General features: G+C 49.2%; 1 protein-coding gene across 1 annotated transcript in view; it reads right to left on the bottom strand.

Annotated features, from left to right (window-relative positions):
- Window positions 1-3,018: 3,018 nt before the first annotated feature.
- The window catches only part of SFXN5 (sideroflexin 5), a gene marked incomplete at both ends in the record, with an annotated part of 97,108 nt that continues 81,810 nt past the window's right edge, over window positions 3,019-18,316 (bottom strand). The window contains one exon of the mRNA XM_080344419.1: window positions 3,019-3,096. Within this exon, the coding sequence (XP_080200545.1) occupies window positions 3,019-3,096 (78 nt within the window). The remainder of the gene's footprint in view (window positions 3,097-18,316) is intronic.

The following is an 18,316-nucleotide window of genomic DNA, read 5'->3' as shown; positions in this document are numbered from 1 at the left end:
CCTGAGCTGGTGAAGATGTCCCTGTCATGGCAGGGGGGGCACTGGGGGAGCTGGGAAGGTCCCTTCAACCCAAACTATTCCACGATTCTTTGATTAATTCCTCACTCCATCTGCAGGCCTGAAGCTCATGGTTACCAACATCTCTGACCGGTGTCGACCACACAAAACCAAATCACCGTCACCCTCCTTGCTCCACCTCTCCGAAACCATTAAAATAAACACCAGCCTGGGCTGAAGAAGCTTTGCAGCAGAACGGTTCAGGCAGCGACAAAACCCACCGAGAAAGGGGAAATGATCCACCCAGACAGACGCCGGAGCCAGGAGGCTTCTCCCTGTCAACACAAGAGGCTGTTTCTGTCTCAGGCTCATGTTTCCATCCAGGAGGAGAAAGAAGGCAAGTTGTGCCTCCGTGCAACACGATGCAGCTTGGCTCCGAACTTCTGCAGGCTCAGCAGAGCCCTGAACTGAAGTTTTAGGCTCAAAGTAGCTTTTTCCCACTGCACACACATGCGGATGTGTGGCCAAGGGGGTACCTGTGTCCCCAGCATCCAACAATGGTCCTCGCCTCTTTCCATGCCAAATCTCACCCGGAGCAGATGGGGTGGCCTCGCTTCCTCCGCAGTGTACATTCATTTCTTTTAGTGCATTAGAGGAACTCTACTGGGTCAAATTCCGCTGTCCCTTACCCTGGTGTGAATATGGAATAGCTCCATCAGACCTGCTCTGCATTTCCACCAGTGTCAGGGGCTGGGAGTTGGCCCATCAACAGCAGCTACAGAGAGCGTGGACCTGGCGTCTCCTCCCCTGCACGCTGGTGTGTAAATCCAAAAAACTGATTTGTTTTGTGCAATTGTTTCTGATTTACACCAGCCTGGGGACAGAATCAGTGTCCCTGAGCTGGCCCAACCATGGCGTGACCCCAGTTCTACTGGTCTGACTCCAGCGGGGAGCGAGAGCAGCCGATGGTGGAGGAGCACACGGCGGGGCTCAGGCCTCTCTGTTTCAAGCATTGCAATAAGTCCTTTGAATACATTCTGTGTCAGTGGCAATTTGGTTTCCCCGGCTCCCCCCACCCTCCCCAAAACCCCCAACAAATTGGCATTTGAAGGATGACAGCCCGTGCGTTTGGCTGTGCCCATCACCATCACAGCTCCATCCCTACAACGATTCCAGAGGCAGATCTCGCTGTCGGCATGGTCTTCTGCTGGTGACCACGTGCAAAACCTGCATTAACTCCTCTGGTCCTCAGGGTTAACCCTTGGGTACAAGATACCAAAAAGCCAAATGAAGGCCCCAAACTGGCAGGATTTGGTGCAGTGCTGGGGGACTTTATCCACCTCACCTTAAACACCCCAAAGTGGAGTAGTTGAAGACAGACACAGGCAGACAAACAGCCGTCTCCAGAGGACAGTTCACCCCTTTGAGGCTGTGGTCTCATGAAGCCATCAGCTTGCCACGGCTGCCAGGCAAAGCCATCCTGCCCAACTGTTTCTGATTCGGGTCCTCCTCGGCACTGGTGCAGGCTTTGGGCAGTGCTGGCTTTGCTGTGTGATGTGTAGGCAAGAATGCAGACAAGAAGAAGAAGGTGGAGAAAATGAAGAAGCTGGTGAAGGAGGTAGAGGAGAAGGAGGAAGAGAAGATAAAAGAAAAAGAAAAAGAAAAGAAAGAGAAAAAGAATAATAAAAAGAAAGAGAAAAAGAAAAAGAAGACAAAGAGCAGAGGGAGAGGAGAGGAGAGGAGAGGAGAGGAGAGGAGAGGAGAGGAGAGGAGAGGAGAGGAGAGGAGAGGAGAGGAGAGGAGAGGAGAGGAGAGGAGAAGAGAGAGAAGAGGAGAGGAGAGGAGAGGAGAGGAGAGGAGAGGAGAGGAGAGGAGAGGAGAGGAGAGGAGAGGAGAGGAGAGGAGAAGAGAAGAGAAGAGAAGAGAAGAGAAGAGAAGAGAAGAGAAGAGAAGAGAAGAGAAGAGAAGAGAAGAGAAGAGAAGAGAAGAGAAGAGAAGAGAAGAGAAGAGAAGAAGAGGAGGAACAGTTCCAGCTGGAAGGGAACTTCAACAATCATCTGTTCCAACTGCCTGACCACTTCAGGGCTGAGCAAAAATTAAAGCATACTATGTCCTTAGACAACTAGCTTAGCAAAGTGTGGCCTAGCCAATTAGCAAAGATTATCTACTTTACCTTCAGAGGGTCTGCATTAGGTGGGTCAAACCCCATCCTTCGGGTCTGTGCAAAGGACAAGAGCAGATAGATTGTATTTTCGCCTTAAGATCCCTTCCTGTCCAATGTGTGGCCACGTTGGCTTTCCAGTATCTTGAACCCTGGGGAAAAGCCCCTGCAGATACGCCCGGTGGTGGACGCGAAGTCATGCAAGTGCAATGAACGGCAAGATGCCACCAGGACCATCTGCAGAAGGAGGAGGGAGGGATGGAGGGCGCCCAGGCCAAGACCTTGGCTGCCCTGACCAAGCGTTGCACGACGAACCGTGCAAGGCAGCTCTTGAGCGTGATCACTGGGGCAGGATCGGCACGAAATCAATACAGGACACTTATCGAACACCCTACCAAGCGCTTCACGTTCATGCACCCGTCAACCTCTGCGGAATTAGTTTTGTGCAGTATCAGTGTGGAGGTTTAATTCGCAGTGAAAACAAAACTTGCTCGGTGAAGCCTACTTTCATGTGATTAGGTACAACGATGTAAACACGCCGTTAAACATCCCTCCATGCAGTGCTAGTAAGTTCTGAGATTCTTCTGTAGCTAGTTCTCTAAAGTGTTTGAATGTTATTTTCTTGTTGCTGCTCCTGTTGCTAATTTAAAACTTTAAATATTAATCTTTTCAACTGGTGTGAGGTGTCAGTTCTCTGCAAGTGTTAATTTACTCCCGGTTCGCCGGGAGCGGTAATACGTTACTATCGCTGAGCTCTATCATTTGTTTTATCTTGTTGTTGTTTTCTCTTTCCTAGTCGGGATCACAAGCTTCCCCCTTTCCCTCCCCAGCTCTTCTGGGTTGGGATTGTCCGCTTCCACTTACAATCCTTTATTGTAGACGACAGTCTTACTGGTGGTGGCCATTGCGATTTCCGGCTCCAGCCGAGATGTCTCAATCTGTGAAATTAAAGAGAAGGCAAGATCAGAATCAGCATCATGTTGCTGTGCTGCAGCAGGAGCTCAATAGATCAATTAATTAATGTGGAGAAGTGGAATATGTAAATAATACCTTGTCGATCTTGTATTTTCCATGTCATTTTGATGTGCTTTGCTCTGCTCACATCTCAAAACGTCCCTGTTTGGATTGATTTGTGCTACAGGAAATAACGCACGCTCCCTGCCTTGCGATATTCAAGGAATTACATCGTCTCTGAGAATCAAATGGATCCCACCCATTGTTTTCCAGCAGAAATCCCACATCCAAGGTCCCCTCACATGGTGCTACAAGGAATCCAGTCCCCAAAGCTGCAAGTTTAGTACCCGTAGGGACCCAACAAAGCCACGGTGACAGAGGGGACAACACACCCTCCTTCATCTCCTGGACCAGGGCTCTACGTCCTCCAGCAATGATGGATCACAGATTAAATCTGCCCACCCCCGTCTGCACAAAATCTTCAGCCCTCTCCTAATTTGTTTGCTTTGCTCAAAGCTTTCCCATGGTGTGGAATCGCTCCGAACCTTTGCATCCTCGGGAAGGATCGCGGTGCTCCTGGATCCCACGCCAAGCAAAGATCCCGCTCCCAACCGGGACGGGGCACCTTGCGAGATCAGACCTTCGGAAATCCTATACATTGCCTTGATGCTGTTGCTGACACAATGCTAGGAACCCACGTTAAAAATCGAAATGCTTTTGAAAATGTTTAACCTAGTTAGACAAATTAGCAAAAATTTGTGCAAAACAATTTAGGTATTTAAAATATTCAATGTTTTTAAAAACTGGAAAAACTGTTCTTAGCTTTCAGCTGCAAAAACCCAACAAAATATAACATCAAAGCAATCTTAACATGAGGTGCAACATAACCCTTCAGCAAAGCTGTTAAACAGCTACTGAAGCATCATGGGAAATAGCACTTCATTTATTCAAATGCACATATGTCAGGTTTTTGCACCATATGTCATTCCAAGCTATTTACAGTAATAATTAAATCTTAATCAACGTTTAACCTCTGTAAAATGTTTGAAGGGATCTAATCACCCTTCAGACTGCACTAATGAAGGAGAAATATATAAACATAAAAAGAAAATGATGCATAGATAGCACACCAGAAAGAACAGTAATTGCAAAATTGTATTTTCTTTTAAATATAATCAGCAAATTATGTAAAGTAAGCCAACGAGTATTTTAAGTGAAGACATCTTGGGTGTCAGAGGTGTGATCAGCTAATTTTGTACTGCTATCCATAACAGATGTAGCATATTTTCTTTTAGTGCCATTATTAGCAACTTCACCATTTCTTTCTGTGCTGAAACACAAAGTGAAGCATTGTGCCGGGGACAGAACCCAGCAAAGGTGCGGGAGAGGCGATTCGCACTTCCACCGGCACCGCCGGGATCCATTTTGAGGGAGGATTAACTCCGGTCTGCCTGGCTCTGACGCAGCTTTTCTTCCTATTGTTGTCTTATTTTTCTTCTCGAGACAGAAAGAAAAGCTCCGAGGCACTGGAACTGGGTGGTGTCACCCACTGGTAGGAAAACAACAAGGCGGGAAGGGCTTTAAAATGATCTGGAGTTGGGTGGTCCAACCCTGACCATCTATGCTGGTGCTGGTGGACGTGGGGCACCTCGGAGAGAGCAAAACCCAACCTACTACTGGGACGCCTCTGCAGAAAGCTCATGGAGAACCACCAGTCCCTTCATCTCCAGTGCGGGACGGAGAGGTGGGAGCTCCAAGGAAAACCGCGTCTGCCTTGGTGGAGCCCAGATTAGTGGTCTGAAAGCAAGATCTACGGGCAAACTTTACACTGAGGGTGGTGAGAGCCTGGCCCAGGATGGCCAGAGAGGTGGTGGATGAACCATCCCTGGAGACATCCCAGGCCAGGCTGGACGGGGCTCTGAGCAACTTGAGCTGGTGAAGATGTCCCTGCTCACGGCAAGGAGGGCACTGGATGAGCTTTAAGGTCCCTTCAACCCAAACTATTCTATGAAACACTGAGGACTTGGATGGGCTGAGTCTAGAAGAGCGAAGCTCAAGGGTAGCATGGTGGGATCTGCGTGTGCAAGAGGTGACAGCAGAGAAGAAAGGAGTCACGTTTTGGGACACAGTTCAAGAAGCAGCGAGTGAGATTCAAGCTGAACAGCAGGAAGGGTCTCCTGGTGGGACGGAGCAAAGTGTTGCAATCAAATGCTCAGGGAAAGTGTGGCGTCTCTGCAGTGGGAAGTTTTCAGCACAAATTAGATGAAACCCACCAAAAACAGGTTAAGTAGAACTGAGCTTGTTTTGGTGGAAGGAGACAGTTGAGGTAACTGCTTGTAGGTCCTTTGGGCTTCCTTCCCATGGATCTGGGAGGGAAACAACCTCTTCATTCATGGCAAGGCTGTACACAATGCTGTTAGATGGGATGGGTCTGGGAGGGACACAACTGAGGTGGGACAGTTCAGAGCCAGATTATGGTGTCTGGGCAGAAGGACGGGCAAATGAATGCCTAATGCAAGATGGACACACGTTCAGGGACTCCTCTGAAGATCTTCGAAGATATAATCGGTCCCAGGCATTGCTTTGGAGCTGTTACTGAGCTCACTTAAGTCCCTTTCTGAAGCCTGGGAAGAGGTGAATGAAATTTGCTGGGGAGGGACTGGTTGAACTGGAGGAATCCCTGCACATCTGGTTGACTTTAATAAAGCAGATACTACAAACTGTGCTAAAGCCTCAGCTAGAGGAGCTCCAAGGGGTGCATCCACCCCAAGGAGACAGGTGCAGGAGGGATGTTCTCCGCAGCAACACTGACTAAGCTGCTCAGAAGCTGGGAATAACTTACTTGTCTCACTGGGAAATCAAATGCAGAAGAACAGGGAGAAGCATTCAGGTGGTAGGCTACAGATATTAATACAACATTCACTAATCGACCTCTTGAGTACCAGTTCATTCTTTGAATCCCTCAGGGTTTTTTGTTGGAAAGTGTAACCTCGCGTGTTTTGGTGCAGATGGCATCCTGGACCTGCTTGGCCAACCTTCCACTGGCCACGGCATCGTGAAACAGATCTGGAGACCACGGAGTTTCTTGCCAAGTTTCTCATGTCTCAGCTTCAAAGAAGATTCCCAGTAGGGTCCTTCTTGGTCACGGCCGTGCTGGGAACCCCCCACACAAGGGACACCTGCCATGGAAGGTGCTTTGAGGAACAGGTTCTACCCTGTTGGGAACACACTGATGAGACCAGGCCCACCTCATATGGGGTGGCTTTGTCCTTGGAAATTGAGTGCTCACCATGGGACTGGCTTGGAATTGTGTCCATCTTCTTCCTCTCAATGGGGTAGATCTACTTGTGCTGGGGCAAAGGATGGATCCCCTGCCTGGATCTAGGTGACAGTGCTGAGATGCCTACCAGAAAAGGGCCTTCACCAGTGAATCCAGGAGAAGAGAAGTCCATGACGGACACAAGCTCCCAACAGCACTGAGGGAACTGTGGTGCAAAGGCACTGCTCCCAGAAACTGCTACCAGGGGCTGCTTTAGGAAAAAAAAAGGCATGTTTTCATGCTGATGGATGCATGAGCACCACTGACCCCTCAGATCCTGACATCCCAGCACAGGAGATATCATGACGAGACAGTGGGAGAAGGGGGAATCGCTACTGGAAGCTTTGCTATAGATGCAGGAATCCTCATCATAGAATCCTTTTGGTTGGGAGAGACCCTCTAGGTTATCGAGTCCAATCATTACTTGACCCCTGGCACTGCGCCATGTCCTGAGAACCTCATGTCCGTCTGTCCAACCCTCCAGGGATGGTGACTCCAGCACTGCCCTGGGCAGTCTGTTCCAATGCCCCACAGCCCTTTGGGGAAGAAATTGTTCCCACATCCAACCTCAACCTCCCTTGATGCAGCTCGATCCTCACTGGGGACACGGCCAAAGTGCATCTTCGAACTCATCCAGAAACACGGCCAGTGCGAACCACAACCCGTCACAACACCCGGCAAGTGCTGTGTCCTGAGTACGCTCCTCTTCCCTCTACCAGACAGCCAAGTGCACGAAGAAAAAAGGGAAAAATCCCCAAGAAATGGTGTTCCCTGACCTTATTGAGGCAACTGTTTACATAAACCGGCATCACCCAGGTAATGCAGGCGGGATGACAGCGCTGGCTTTTTCGCGGTGCTCCTGACCTGGTGAAATCCATCCCTCCCTCCCGGGGAACAAAGCCGAAGGGAAGGGAATCGCCTCTTGCATTGCCCACCGTGCGCTAGCTCCCTCTTCCCCCCGTCTCTGCCTTGCGGTGGGAGCCTCTCTCCTCTCATCAGCACAGACAAGGCTAATTGGGGTGATAAAGAACTGGCTCCGAGATGCTGGCGTGGGCTGGAGGAACAAATGGTGCGGTGGTCACAGCTGGTGCTGCGGAGACGGAGAGGGAGAGGGTGTGAGGAAGGCTCGCGGCGCCCAAAGTTTCGTCAGCCCGCGTTGGGTGCGGGGCGGGCGAGTTTGGGGAGGGGGGGTTGTGTGTGTTTTGCGTTCGTGGCTGACACGGGTGTAGCGTACATGCGCGGCCGGTGAAGCAGAAGCAGGCAGAAAGCAGATGCTTTTTGTTTGGGGTTGATACTCATTTCTATCCCAGCTCGGGGAAAGGTGTAGAAAGGAATGTGCTCCTCGGAGTGCAAGGAGAGAGATGGGTCTAGGCTGGCTGCCAGGGATCCTGGAATGAGATGGAAGGCAGCTAGGGGAGACAGGAGCAGATGGATTTGGCATACAGCTCATCACTCAGCCAAAAAAAGGCGGTGGGGGGGGGGAAAGAAGGAAGAAAGCAGCCAATTTTGGTAGGGGGAGGGTCATACGGGCTGAGGGATGCTGTGCCGGGAGGTGGGGGAAGGGAGGACCAGGCTGGTCGCCGCGTCTTCTGCTGCTGCCTCGGCAGGGCCAGCGAGGAGACACGGTGGTGGCCTCAGTTTGGAACTTGGGAGGGTTCTCCAAGCCCCTCCAGCAGCTCTCTGCCATCTCCTGGGCCATCAGACACAGAACAGAATCACAGAACGGTTTGGGTTGGAGGGACCTTCCCAGCTCATCCAGTGCCACCATCTTCACCACATCTTCAGCAGCTCAGGTTGCTCAGAGCCCCGTCCAGCCTGGCCTGGGATGTCTCCAGGGATGGTTCAGCCACCATCTCTCTGGCCAACCTGGGCCAGGCTCTCACCACCCTCAGGGACAACAATTCCTTCCTCATGTCCAGCCAGAATCTCCCTCCTTTAGTTCATGGCCATCAGGGCAGTGCCAAGCTGACAGAGTCCTAGTGAAGCTCGGTGAGATGTAACAAGGACCACGGTTAATAAACGGCACCATGAAGCACCCTGAGGGACCAGCAGCTGCTGCTTGCACGGTGGTGGGCTCTGTGCACAGCTGGATGGAGAAGTGGGACATGTCCAGCACCGCTAACAGACTCTGCTCTGCCCTCAGTGTCCTTGGGGAAAATAGATCATGTTTTTCCTTGGATAGATGAGCTACTGCTCATCACGGTCACCAGGCACCTCTGCTTTTAGCTTGGTATAACCATGGTGTGAAAGCACCTCTGTACTGAGGCTTCCTTGCACCTTCAACCTAGTAAAACTCCACTGAGAAGCAGAACCTCAATAAATTTGATTTAACATGCTTACTTGGGGTCAAAGTCCAGCTTGGTTGGGTTTCTGATGGTCTCATTCCCGCAGTAAGACTGCCTAAATTGTTCTTCTTTCAGATTATTTCAGATCTTCTTTTAATTGACAGTCGCTGAAAGAACGCTGATGGGGCCAAAACCAGAAATCTGAACCTGTGCTTAATTTTGTAAGGCTTTCCAAAATTGGAAACTGTATACTGAATGATTTAAAGACAGCGAGGCTTCTTCCTCCTCTGCTCAGATAAACTTTTCCCAGACATCAAAAATTAAAGCGTTCTCCATGGATCCACTCGCTAAGGATGGAGATGAGGAAATCGGTGTTTGCTAAGGATGGAGATGAGGAAATCAGTGTTTGCTAAGGATGGAGATGAGGAAATTGGTGTTTGCTAAGGACTATCTCAGACCTACAGACAAACGAAGGTGACCTGACAGGTGAGGGAATTTGAGAAATTCCCCATCTCACCCCAAAACCTTTTGATTCAATCGCATAAGATGTTTTCCAAAAGGAATAAAGCCCCTGGTTAAGGAGTCCAAGCAACAGTGGAGCTACAAGACCTCTTCATATCTCACTTCAAAGACCATCAGCCATCACATGGTTGGTGTTTTTCTACATTCAGACCACCAGCTTTGCATTTATCTATTTGCTACACCAAGGAGCCATCTCCTGCCAGAAATTTCCTTCCCATTAAAGTATTCAGAGACCATTAAATCACCTTTGTTAAAATCTATAGACAAACCTAATTTTTCTTCTCTGCAAGGCAGATTATTGTTTGAAATACTGGTGTTAAAGCTCTTTTCTGGACACTTCCCAGTTTCTCTACATAGTTACATTCTATGTACCCCAAAACCAGACGCACTGTTTGAGAGACGGTCTCATGACTAAAGTGCATGGTAACAAATAACTTCATAAATATTTGATGCTCAGTTTGCTGGGTAAAGCACGAAGCTGGGGGAAAGCAATTTAGAGATAAGCCTGAATTTCGTTAGGTTTTCCTTCAAAATAATAATAAAAACTGACCTTAAGAGCTGACGGGTACAATTCCCTTTTTGTTTCTCCCAAGCCTTTTAGACACCTCTCTTCTAAAGAAACAGTCAGCTTTCTAAAACAAAAAAAGGTTGCAGAGACAAAACGTTTTTCTCAAAAACATGGAAACAAGTTATTTGACTCCATTTCCACCTGTGATGCTGGTTAAGGTGTTAACAAAACATAAGCGGAGCCTGCGAAGCCGCTGGGTGTCCCCGCACCCATCAAGGTGTCCGAATCTGGTCCCACCTGGGACGCCAGCGCCCCGTGGCTCGGTGGGAGCTTTGCCACCATCCACCTTCCCAAAAAAGCGCTGACTTTGGGGTCGGTACAAGGCAGGAGGGCTGGACCCCCCCAAAACGCAAGGATCAAAGAGCCGGCGCGGAGGCACCGAGTCGGGACGGGGTTAGAGCCTCCTTTCTCGCCATCCCTGCTTTGATCATCTCCTTTTGTCTGACACGCCAAGGTATGCGGCCGCAACGGGGACTGACATTCCCGAAGGGCTTGCGACGCTCCCGGCCACCTCGCTGCAAGGGCGGACGTGATCGTCCAGCCGAGGAATCAGCCTTGGTGGTCGGGCAGAGCCCGTGGGCGCTGCGAGCGGGGGACGAGCATCCTCAGGGCACGTCCGCACGGGCTGGGCTGTGCGATGGTGTGATCCAGGGCAGCGGTGAGACCAGTAGAAGATGTTCTGGGGAGGGAGTGGCTTTGGAAAGAGGACTTAAAAGTGGCCCATAAGGAAGAGGGGGACAGACTTCTCAGCAGGGCCTGTTGCGATAGGACAAGGGGTGATGGTTTTAAACTAAAGGAAGGAGATTCAGGCTGGACATGAGGAAGAAATTGTTGTCCCTGAGGGTGGTGAGAGCCTGGCCCAGGTTGGCCAGAGAGGTGGTGGATGAACCATCCCTGGAGACATCCCAGGCCAGGCTGGACGGGGCTCTGAGCAACCTGAGCTGCTGAAGATGTCCCTGTCATGGCAGGGGGGGCACTGGAGGAGTCGTGAGGGTCCCTTCAACCCAAACTGTTCTGTGATTCCATGATTCGATGACACTGAGGGCTGGGAGATGCTGGACAAGCAAATAGGTCAAACCTCTGGTGCTCTGGACCCATCTATTTAGGAAAAAGATTCAAATTCGTCATGTACTCCTTCATGAAGGCAACAACTACCATTGGTGCTTGGCTTATATTTCTAATTAAGTCCTGGCAAAGTCTCATCCAAGTGATGTGAGCCTACAACCAGAACCCTGAAGCACCATGGTGGGAGAGCAGATACGCTCATGGAGTAAGAGGTTCCTCTCTCACATGGTTGGAGGTAAAGCAAAGCCGGTAGCAGATAAGGACAGCTCAGGAATATGCAGATAAGAACAAGTTCAGGAGTGCATTTAATTTATACTGCCCTTTTACCACCATATAAGTAGATTCACGTGTAATTCAGTGTCTATGTAAAGTATGGAACTATCAGGCAAAGTTTCTTCTTTGGCTACAAACTGGGAAGTATTGCCATGTGGCCTAGCAGGTGGGTGACCTGTTTAATCCCTGCAATGTAGTAGATTTGTGGGGGATTTCACATAAATGGCTCTGAATTCAGAGCCCCGCTTCCAAACAGTAAGAATATATAGGGATATGTAATTTATCTGTAGACAGTGAACCAGGGTTACACTGAGAAATGAATCAGAGAATAGTTTGGGTTGGAAGGGACCTTCAAAGGTCATCTAGTTCAACTCCCATGCACATTGACACCAAAGATGTATCTCGGCGCTGCTGTCTAACCTGCAGCTGGACATACCTAGAACTGGCATTAAAAAGGACCATTGCTTGGAACTAATTTCATCTCTATTTTCTCTCCCCTTCTTGAAATGACAAAAAGGAGGAAAGTTGGAATATTTGGCTGCTCTGGCTCCATTTCAGAAGCTTTCTCTGGTTTCTGCCATGGATGCTGTGACCACCAGCATCCACGTCCCGCTGCCTGCAGGACAGGGCAGAAAACAGGGATTCTTCTCACACCAGGCTGGAAAGGGTCTGAAGGTGGCACCACACGTACCCCACGATGACATCTGTTAGATATAAAGTATGTCAGCGATGCTGTTAGTGCCACAAGCTATTCACACTCTATCACATCTGCTGACACCTCTGCACCGTCCCTTGCAAACGTCACCGCTTTTAGCAAAGCACGAAACGCAAAGTGTCAGCAGCACCTTGGGTGCCATCGGGTTTCTGTGTCGAGACGAGCAGGAATGCTCCTCGTGCTTGACAGATGTTTGGGTACAGACGTGTAATTGCTTTTGAGCCAGCGACAAGGCTTAAGATGTTACTGCCCACATGTTAAATGGGAACGACTCTGGAGTCTGCGGGAGCGGGTTGAGAGAAGGGAACGGAGCTGGTGAGGGGCTGGAGCACAAGTGTGATGGAGCGGCTGAGGGACCTGGGGGTTCAGCTGGAGAACAGGAGCTGAGGGGAGACCTTCTGATCTCTGAACTGCCTGAAAGGAGCTTGGAGCCAGGGGGGTCGGGCTCTGCTCCCCAGGAACAAGCGCCAGGAGCAGAGGAAACGGCCTCAAGTTGCGCCAGGGGAGGTTGAGGTTGGATCTGGGACCAATTTGTTCCCCAAAGGGCTGTGGGGCATTGGAACAGGCTGCCCAGAGCAGTGCTGGAGTCACCATCCCTGGAGGGTTGGACAGACGGACATGAGGTTCTCAGGACATGGGGTAGAGGTGGCCTTGGCAGTGTTAAGTTAATGGTTGGACTCAATGATCTTTAGGGTCTTTTCCAACCAAAACGATTCTGTGATCAAGGGTGAGAGTTTTTAACTTCAGCTTTAGCAGTTGCATATTGGTGTATCACAGCTTCTCTAAAGAATAATAATACGCATATAAAAAAAAATTAAAGATCAGATGGGAAGAAGGAAACCACGGTGTTTCTTACTGCCCAGCCAGGCTGGAGCAGACCACAACGGCCCCTGTGGCGATGAGCTCCCCTCACCCGGCACCACATGCGTTTCCGATGCTCTAGAAATGACTCATGAGAACAATGTCTGCAGGTGGGATAATAATGTATGACACCTGTGGCTGGAAGGTACCTTCAACCACTCGGCATGTCCCTGCCTGTCCTGCAACATGGCAGCTCAGCACGTTCCACTCCTGTGCTCTGTCCCCATCAGGAAGATACCAGCTCTGACCTCCCAGTTCCCCATGGGAACCCTTCTGGTGTCTCAAGACAATATCAAAGATGAACAGACATGGTGAGACGAACGGTGTTGAAAGGTCAACACCGCACATGACACCATCTCCAAGTCATCTCAGAATTGTGGGTTTGAATCTTCTGGGAAAGAAGAGGATTGCCCACAGCACCAGAAACCTCAAGTATTGAAACAAACAAACAAACAAATAAAGGCTTTGAGATCATAAGGTTTCAAATAGCAAAAAGAGACACTTCCAGCTCTCTCTAGCAATCCAAGAAGGTGAAGGGCTTTCCCTCCTTTGACGCAGTTGCTGCTACCCAGGAGGTACCAGCCTGTGTCCCCGGTGACTATGGCTCCTTTTTCTGGGTAAGACACAAGTGACACAAACTCACCACCCATCCAGAGAAATGGAGAAGCGCAGGCATGAGACTGAACAAAGAACCAAAGTGAAGCTGTGATGGAGAGAAGCTGAAACCGCAGCGTGATGTGTCTTCCATGAAGTGAAGAACCACACAGAGGCCTTTGTAGGAGCTAAGATGCCTTTTCTCCTTGACTTTGGAGAAGAAGGTTTGTTCATGTACAGGAGATAAGTGCTTATGAGGTAAACTCTCAGTTTGCCACACTGAATTAATTTCTACAGGAGCTCTAGAAAGGTGGGTGTCTTAGGCTGGTACCACAGCAGAAACATGTGTGTTCTGACCTCAGGTCACTCACGAGCTAATCACAGAATCACAGAATCACAGAAGGGACTGAGTTGGAAAAGCCCTCAGAGATCATCCAGTCCAACCCTTGGTCCAACTCTAGTCTGTTTACTAGATCATGGCACTAAGTGCCATGGCCAATCTCAGTTTACAAACCTCCAGGGACGGCGAGTCCAGCACCTCCCTGGGCAGCCATTCCAATGCCTGACCACTCTCTCTGCACAGAATTGCCTTCTAATCTCCAGCCTCAATTTCCCCTGGCAGAGTTGAAGCCCATGGCCCCTTGTCCTATTGCTGATGCCTGGGAGAAGAGCCCAATCCCCATCTGGCTAGAACTGCCCTTCAGGTAGTTCTAGAGAGTGCTGAGCTCAGCTCTGAGCCTCCTCTTCTCCAGACTAAACAAGCCCAGCTCCCTCAGCCTCTCCCCATAGGGCTTGTGCTCAAGTCCCTTCCCCAGTCTTGCTGCTCTTCTCTGGACCCGCTCCAGCACTTCAATCTCTTTCCTGAGCTGAGGGGCCCAGAACTGAACACAACACTCCAGGTGTGGCCTCCCCAATGCAGAGCACAGGGGAAGGATCACTGCCCTTGTCCTGCTGACCACGCTGGTTTGGATCCAGGACAGGACACCATTGGCCTTCTTGGCCACCTGGGCACACTGGTTGCTCATGTTGAGCTTCCTGTCAATTAGTACCCCCAGGTCCCTTTCTCTCTGACTGCTCTAAGGACCCTTCTCCTGGAGAGGACTTGCTCCCCAAACTGTTTGCACAGGGCAGTCAGTGTAAATTAGTGTGTAGGGCAAAAGAAACGTCTTCCTGGCCTCAAGGAAGAAGCCTCATGTTACATGATGGAGATTTCGTTGGGGAACATTCAACCCGACTGATGGATGGAAGAGTCATCAGCCTACCTAAAATATGATCCTGAGAACACCCAAAATAGCAGAGTTTAGGGTCACTGCTCCTTGCTGGAATGAAAAACATTCACAAAGAGAGTTGGACTCATCTCTCCTCTTTCAGAAGAAAAAAAACCTCCTTGTTTTGAATGTGGCAAGTTTCCCTTTTGATGAAAATGAGCAATTAGGTCCTTTCTGATAGGAATCCCTCCACCAGCTCTGTCGAGGCAGAAAGCGTTTGATGCTGTTTGGTGAGAATGTCAATCTCTGCAATCCTCTAGCTATTAGGAAGGAAGAGCATCACGAGTATCGCAGAATTTAGGCATGTCCTTGTTGATTTGAAGATGCTAAGCAAGTTCCTGAGCATCTCAACCTCCGTCACGTTTCCTTCTCTTGAAGGACCAACAGCCTCACTAGAAACAGGCTGCTAGGTCCAAATGATTTTTAAAAGCAGTTACAGATAATTATATATAGTCATGGTTGGGAAAAGTGATTAATAAGACATCCTCTGCAGGAAGCACGGATGCTCACCGCAGGCCAGTCTGGACAACTGGCCGCCTGCCTTTACTCATGTCCCACATGGAGTAGTTTGAGGTATGATTGCTTCCAATGAGCTGCAAAAACTGTCTCTGAGTTTGCAGAAAAGGACATATAAGGGGTAACAGTTTAAAACTAAAGGAGGGAGATTCAGGCTGGACATGAGGAAGAAATTGTTGCCCTGAGGGTGGTGAGAGCCTGGCCCAGGTTGGCCAGAGAGGTGGTGGATGAACCATCTCTGAGACATCCCAGGCCAGGCTGGACGGGGCTCTGAGCAACCTGAGCTGGTGCAGATGTCCCTGTCATGGCAGGGGGGGCACTGGTGGGCTTTGAAGGTCCCTTCAACCCAAACCATTCTGTGATTCTATGATTCTGGGACAGGCAACAGCTTGGGTAGAGCTGGGAATAAACGCACCAAATAAAGAGGCTGACAGCAACCACGAAAGGGGACTGAATTTCCAGGGTGGGCTGGCAAAAAGATCGGAAAGGTCTTGACTTTCAGGCCAAGAAGAAACCAGCAAAACCAAAGACCTGCAGGAGCACACAAGGTGGGAGGAGACGGGACGGGACAAGCGTCCCCATGGAGCAGGGCAGGAATCCTCGGGGGAAGCGCTCGGGAGGAGCCGCTCTGTTTACAGAAGGCGCTGCTGAAAGGTGTCCTGAAGAAAGACAGCAATTAACAGGCCTGGAAAAAAAAAATGGCTTCTTTCCACAAAGTGCCTTTTAAGTATGTTTTTCAAGCCACTTTAAGGGTTAATGTTTAGCTGTTTATCCGGAGTTGTCGGATGTCAGCTCTTTCTTTTGACTCCTAATGGCTTATAGCCATCAGGAGGTGAAGACTCCTCAAAAGAGATGGTGTCAGGAATGTTTTTTTATGCCCACCAGCACCCACACACCTGCGGGAGCCTGTGCTTGCAGGAGGGATAGTTTACATACTTGAACCTGTATCCCAGGGACAGAGATATAAACATGAAACCAGATCCCGTCCGACACCGCTGCTGAAGCCCCTGGGCAGTACAAACGGGGCCTTTCTCCCACACCCACCTCCAATGACCACAAATAAGTTCTTCCCAGCAAGAACAAACTCTGCTGGTCCAGGTTACAATTTTAGGGCCAGATCCTGTAAATTTCTTCGGTAACTTTGACTCCGGTTGTGAAACAAAGGGCCACTCTGACCAGCAAGACTTCAAAAACCAGCTCGGTGGCAAATCAAAGCCTCTCGGACAGGGAACGCGAGAACAAAGATGCAGGCTCCAAATCAATCAGAGCGCTGCTCACTCGTGACCTTCCCCAGACGAGAGATGACACCGAACCTCATCATTACACCGGGGGTGCAAATAGGCAAAGCAGTTGTAAATCCAACCACCCCAATGTTTCCTACGGGCTTGCAAAGAGCGATGGTGGAGTTGATGCCCCTGAAAACCAGATCCTTTCTCTTGGAAAGAAGGACATTTGCTCCCAGAAGAAGATCAAGACCTCCCAGTGACAACCCATTAGGGACAGAGGAGAAAAGCTTTGATTTGGGGAAACACATGGGAAAAACAACCAACAAACCCAACAAACATGCAAAGGGAAGATCATGGAGAATCATAGAATAGCTCGGTTGGAAAGGACCTCAAAATACCATCTGGTCCAACCTCTCGTAGGAAAGGGAGCCTAAATGAACGCTAAATTTCCAGTTATAAGAACATACTAAATTCCTAATATGTTAACACCGCTACAGCCACTTCAGCAATCTAACCACTAATCATCAAAATTATTAATTTTCCTCCAAGCATCTACTTAGTCCAAATAAAGACAAAATTTAGATTTCAGAACAGGTCATTTCACACAAGACAGCCAAGACATCTGATTTTCATTCCTGTGCAAAAATCCCTTAACTGCTTGCTGTCCAAATAATAACTACAATGCAAACATTTAACATTGTTCCTGATGCTTTTATATCATGAGCTCAGCTACTTCTTGATATTCTCAGCTTTGGATCACTGAAAAAGCAACGAGTTTCCCCTGATTTTTACATTTTTGTTTGTTTAGATGGTATTTACAAGAGCTGTAGTTTGTATTGTGCTGTCCTCTGACTTACACAAAAATGCTCATTCCTTTCTCTCTTCCACACTAAATTATATTGAAATAAAAGGTACCTCTGTCAGAACAACTTGTCCTGATACAGAAATATTCTTTGCTTCGTGAAATTGGTTCCTTCTCTCCTGGTCATATCTCAAGTAAGTGACTCCATAGCAAGAGGAGTTTCTGTTGTGTCAGGACATGAATCAAAACGGTGCTGCAACAAAGAACTATTATGCTTGAAGGGTCCCCATGTATTTAGGAAGATCTTGACCTGGGAGATGTGTTTGAGAAGGGGCTTTAGAGCCTGTGAGCCCGTGTCCTTGTCCTGAATATGCCCGAGCTCCTCAAAAAGCTCTGCTGCCACTTCGACTTGGAAGTTTATAGTATGGAGGGTGGGTCTGACCTTAAAAGCTGTAAAGTAATTCCATCAAAAGCTCCGGGATTCTTTCCGTCTGTGTCACACAGGAGATGATGGCAGAGAGTGAGAAACTCGAAGTGGGAGCAGGAACTGAGGCAGATCTCTGCAGCCAAGAGCGAGTCATAGAATAGAGTCATAGAATGGTTTGGGTTGGAAGGGACCTTAAAGACCATCTGGTTCCAACTGCCCTGCCAAGGGACACCTTTCACTAGAGCAGGTTGGTCCTGACTGAAGAACCTGTGCAGGAGGCCTACGAGGGGTTGCGAACAGACCATGAGCATCTACGGACCACAGGAATAACACCGACAATTGTAGAAACAAAATCATAGAATAGTCTGGACCAAAGGGACCTTAAAGCTCCCCAGTGCCCCCCCTGCCATGAGCAGGGACATCTTCACCAGCTCAGGTTGCTCAGAGCCCCGTCCAGCCTGGCCTGGGATGTCTCCAGGGATGGGGCATCCACCCTTACTGCAGAATACCAGACACAAACCTTGTTAAGCACCATCCTGCATCTGACGGCCAGAACAGGGCTCAACACTTTTCTAAATACCACAGGTTTTCTCTCCAGCCGTACTTGAACTACATAATTCAGCTGCTTGGTGTCATATAAAGCGTGGGGGTTTCTGCTCAAGTAAAAGGTTCCATGGGCATTAAAGAAGCTCCCACAGATCACCTCTCCATTTGAAGTCCATGTGGAAAATAAAGATACTCTTGCCTACGTCAACAGTTACTT

Source organism: Nesoenas mayeri (assembly GCF_963082525.1).
Source record: "Nesoenas mayeri genome assembly, chromosome: 4".
NCBI lineage: Eukaryota > Metazoa > Chordata > Aves > Columbiformes > Columbidae > Nesoenas > Nesoenas mayeri.
Note: the sequence above shows the minus strand (reverse complement) of the source record. Positions and strands in the feature narration are given on the sequence as shown.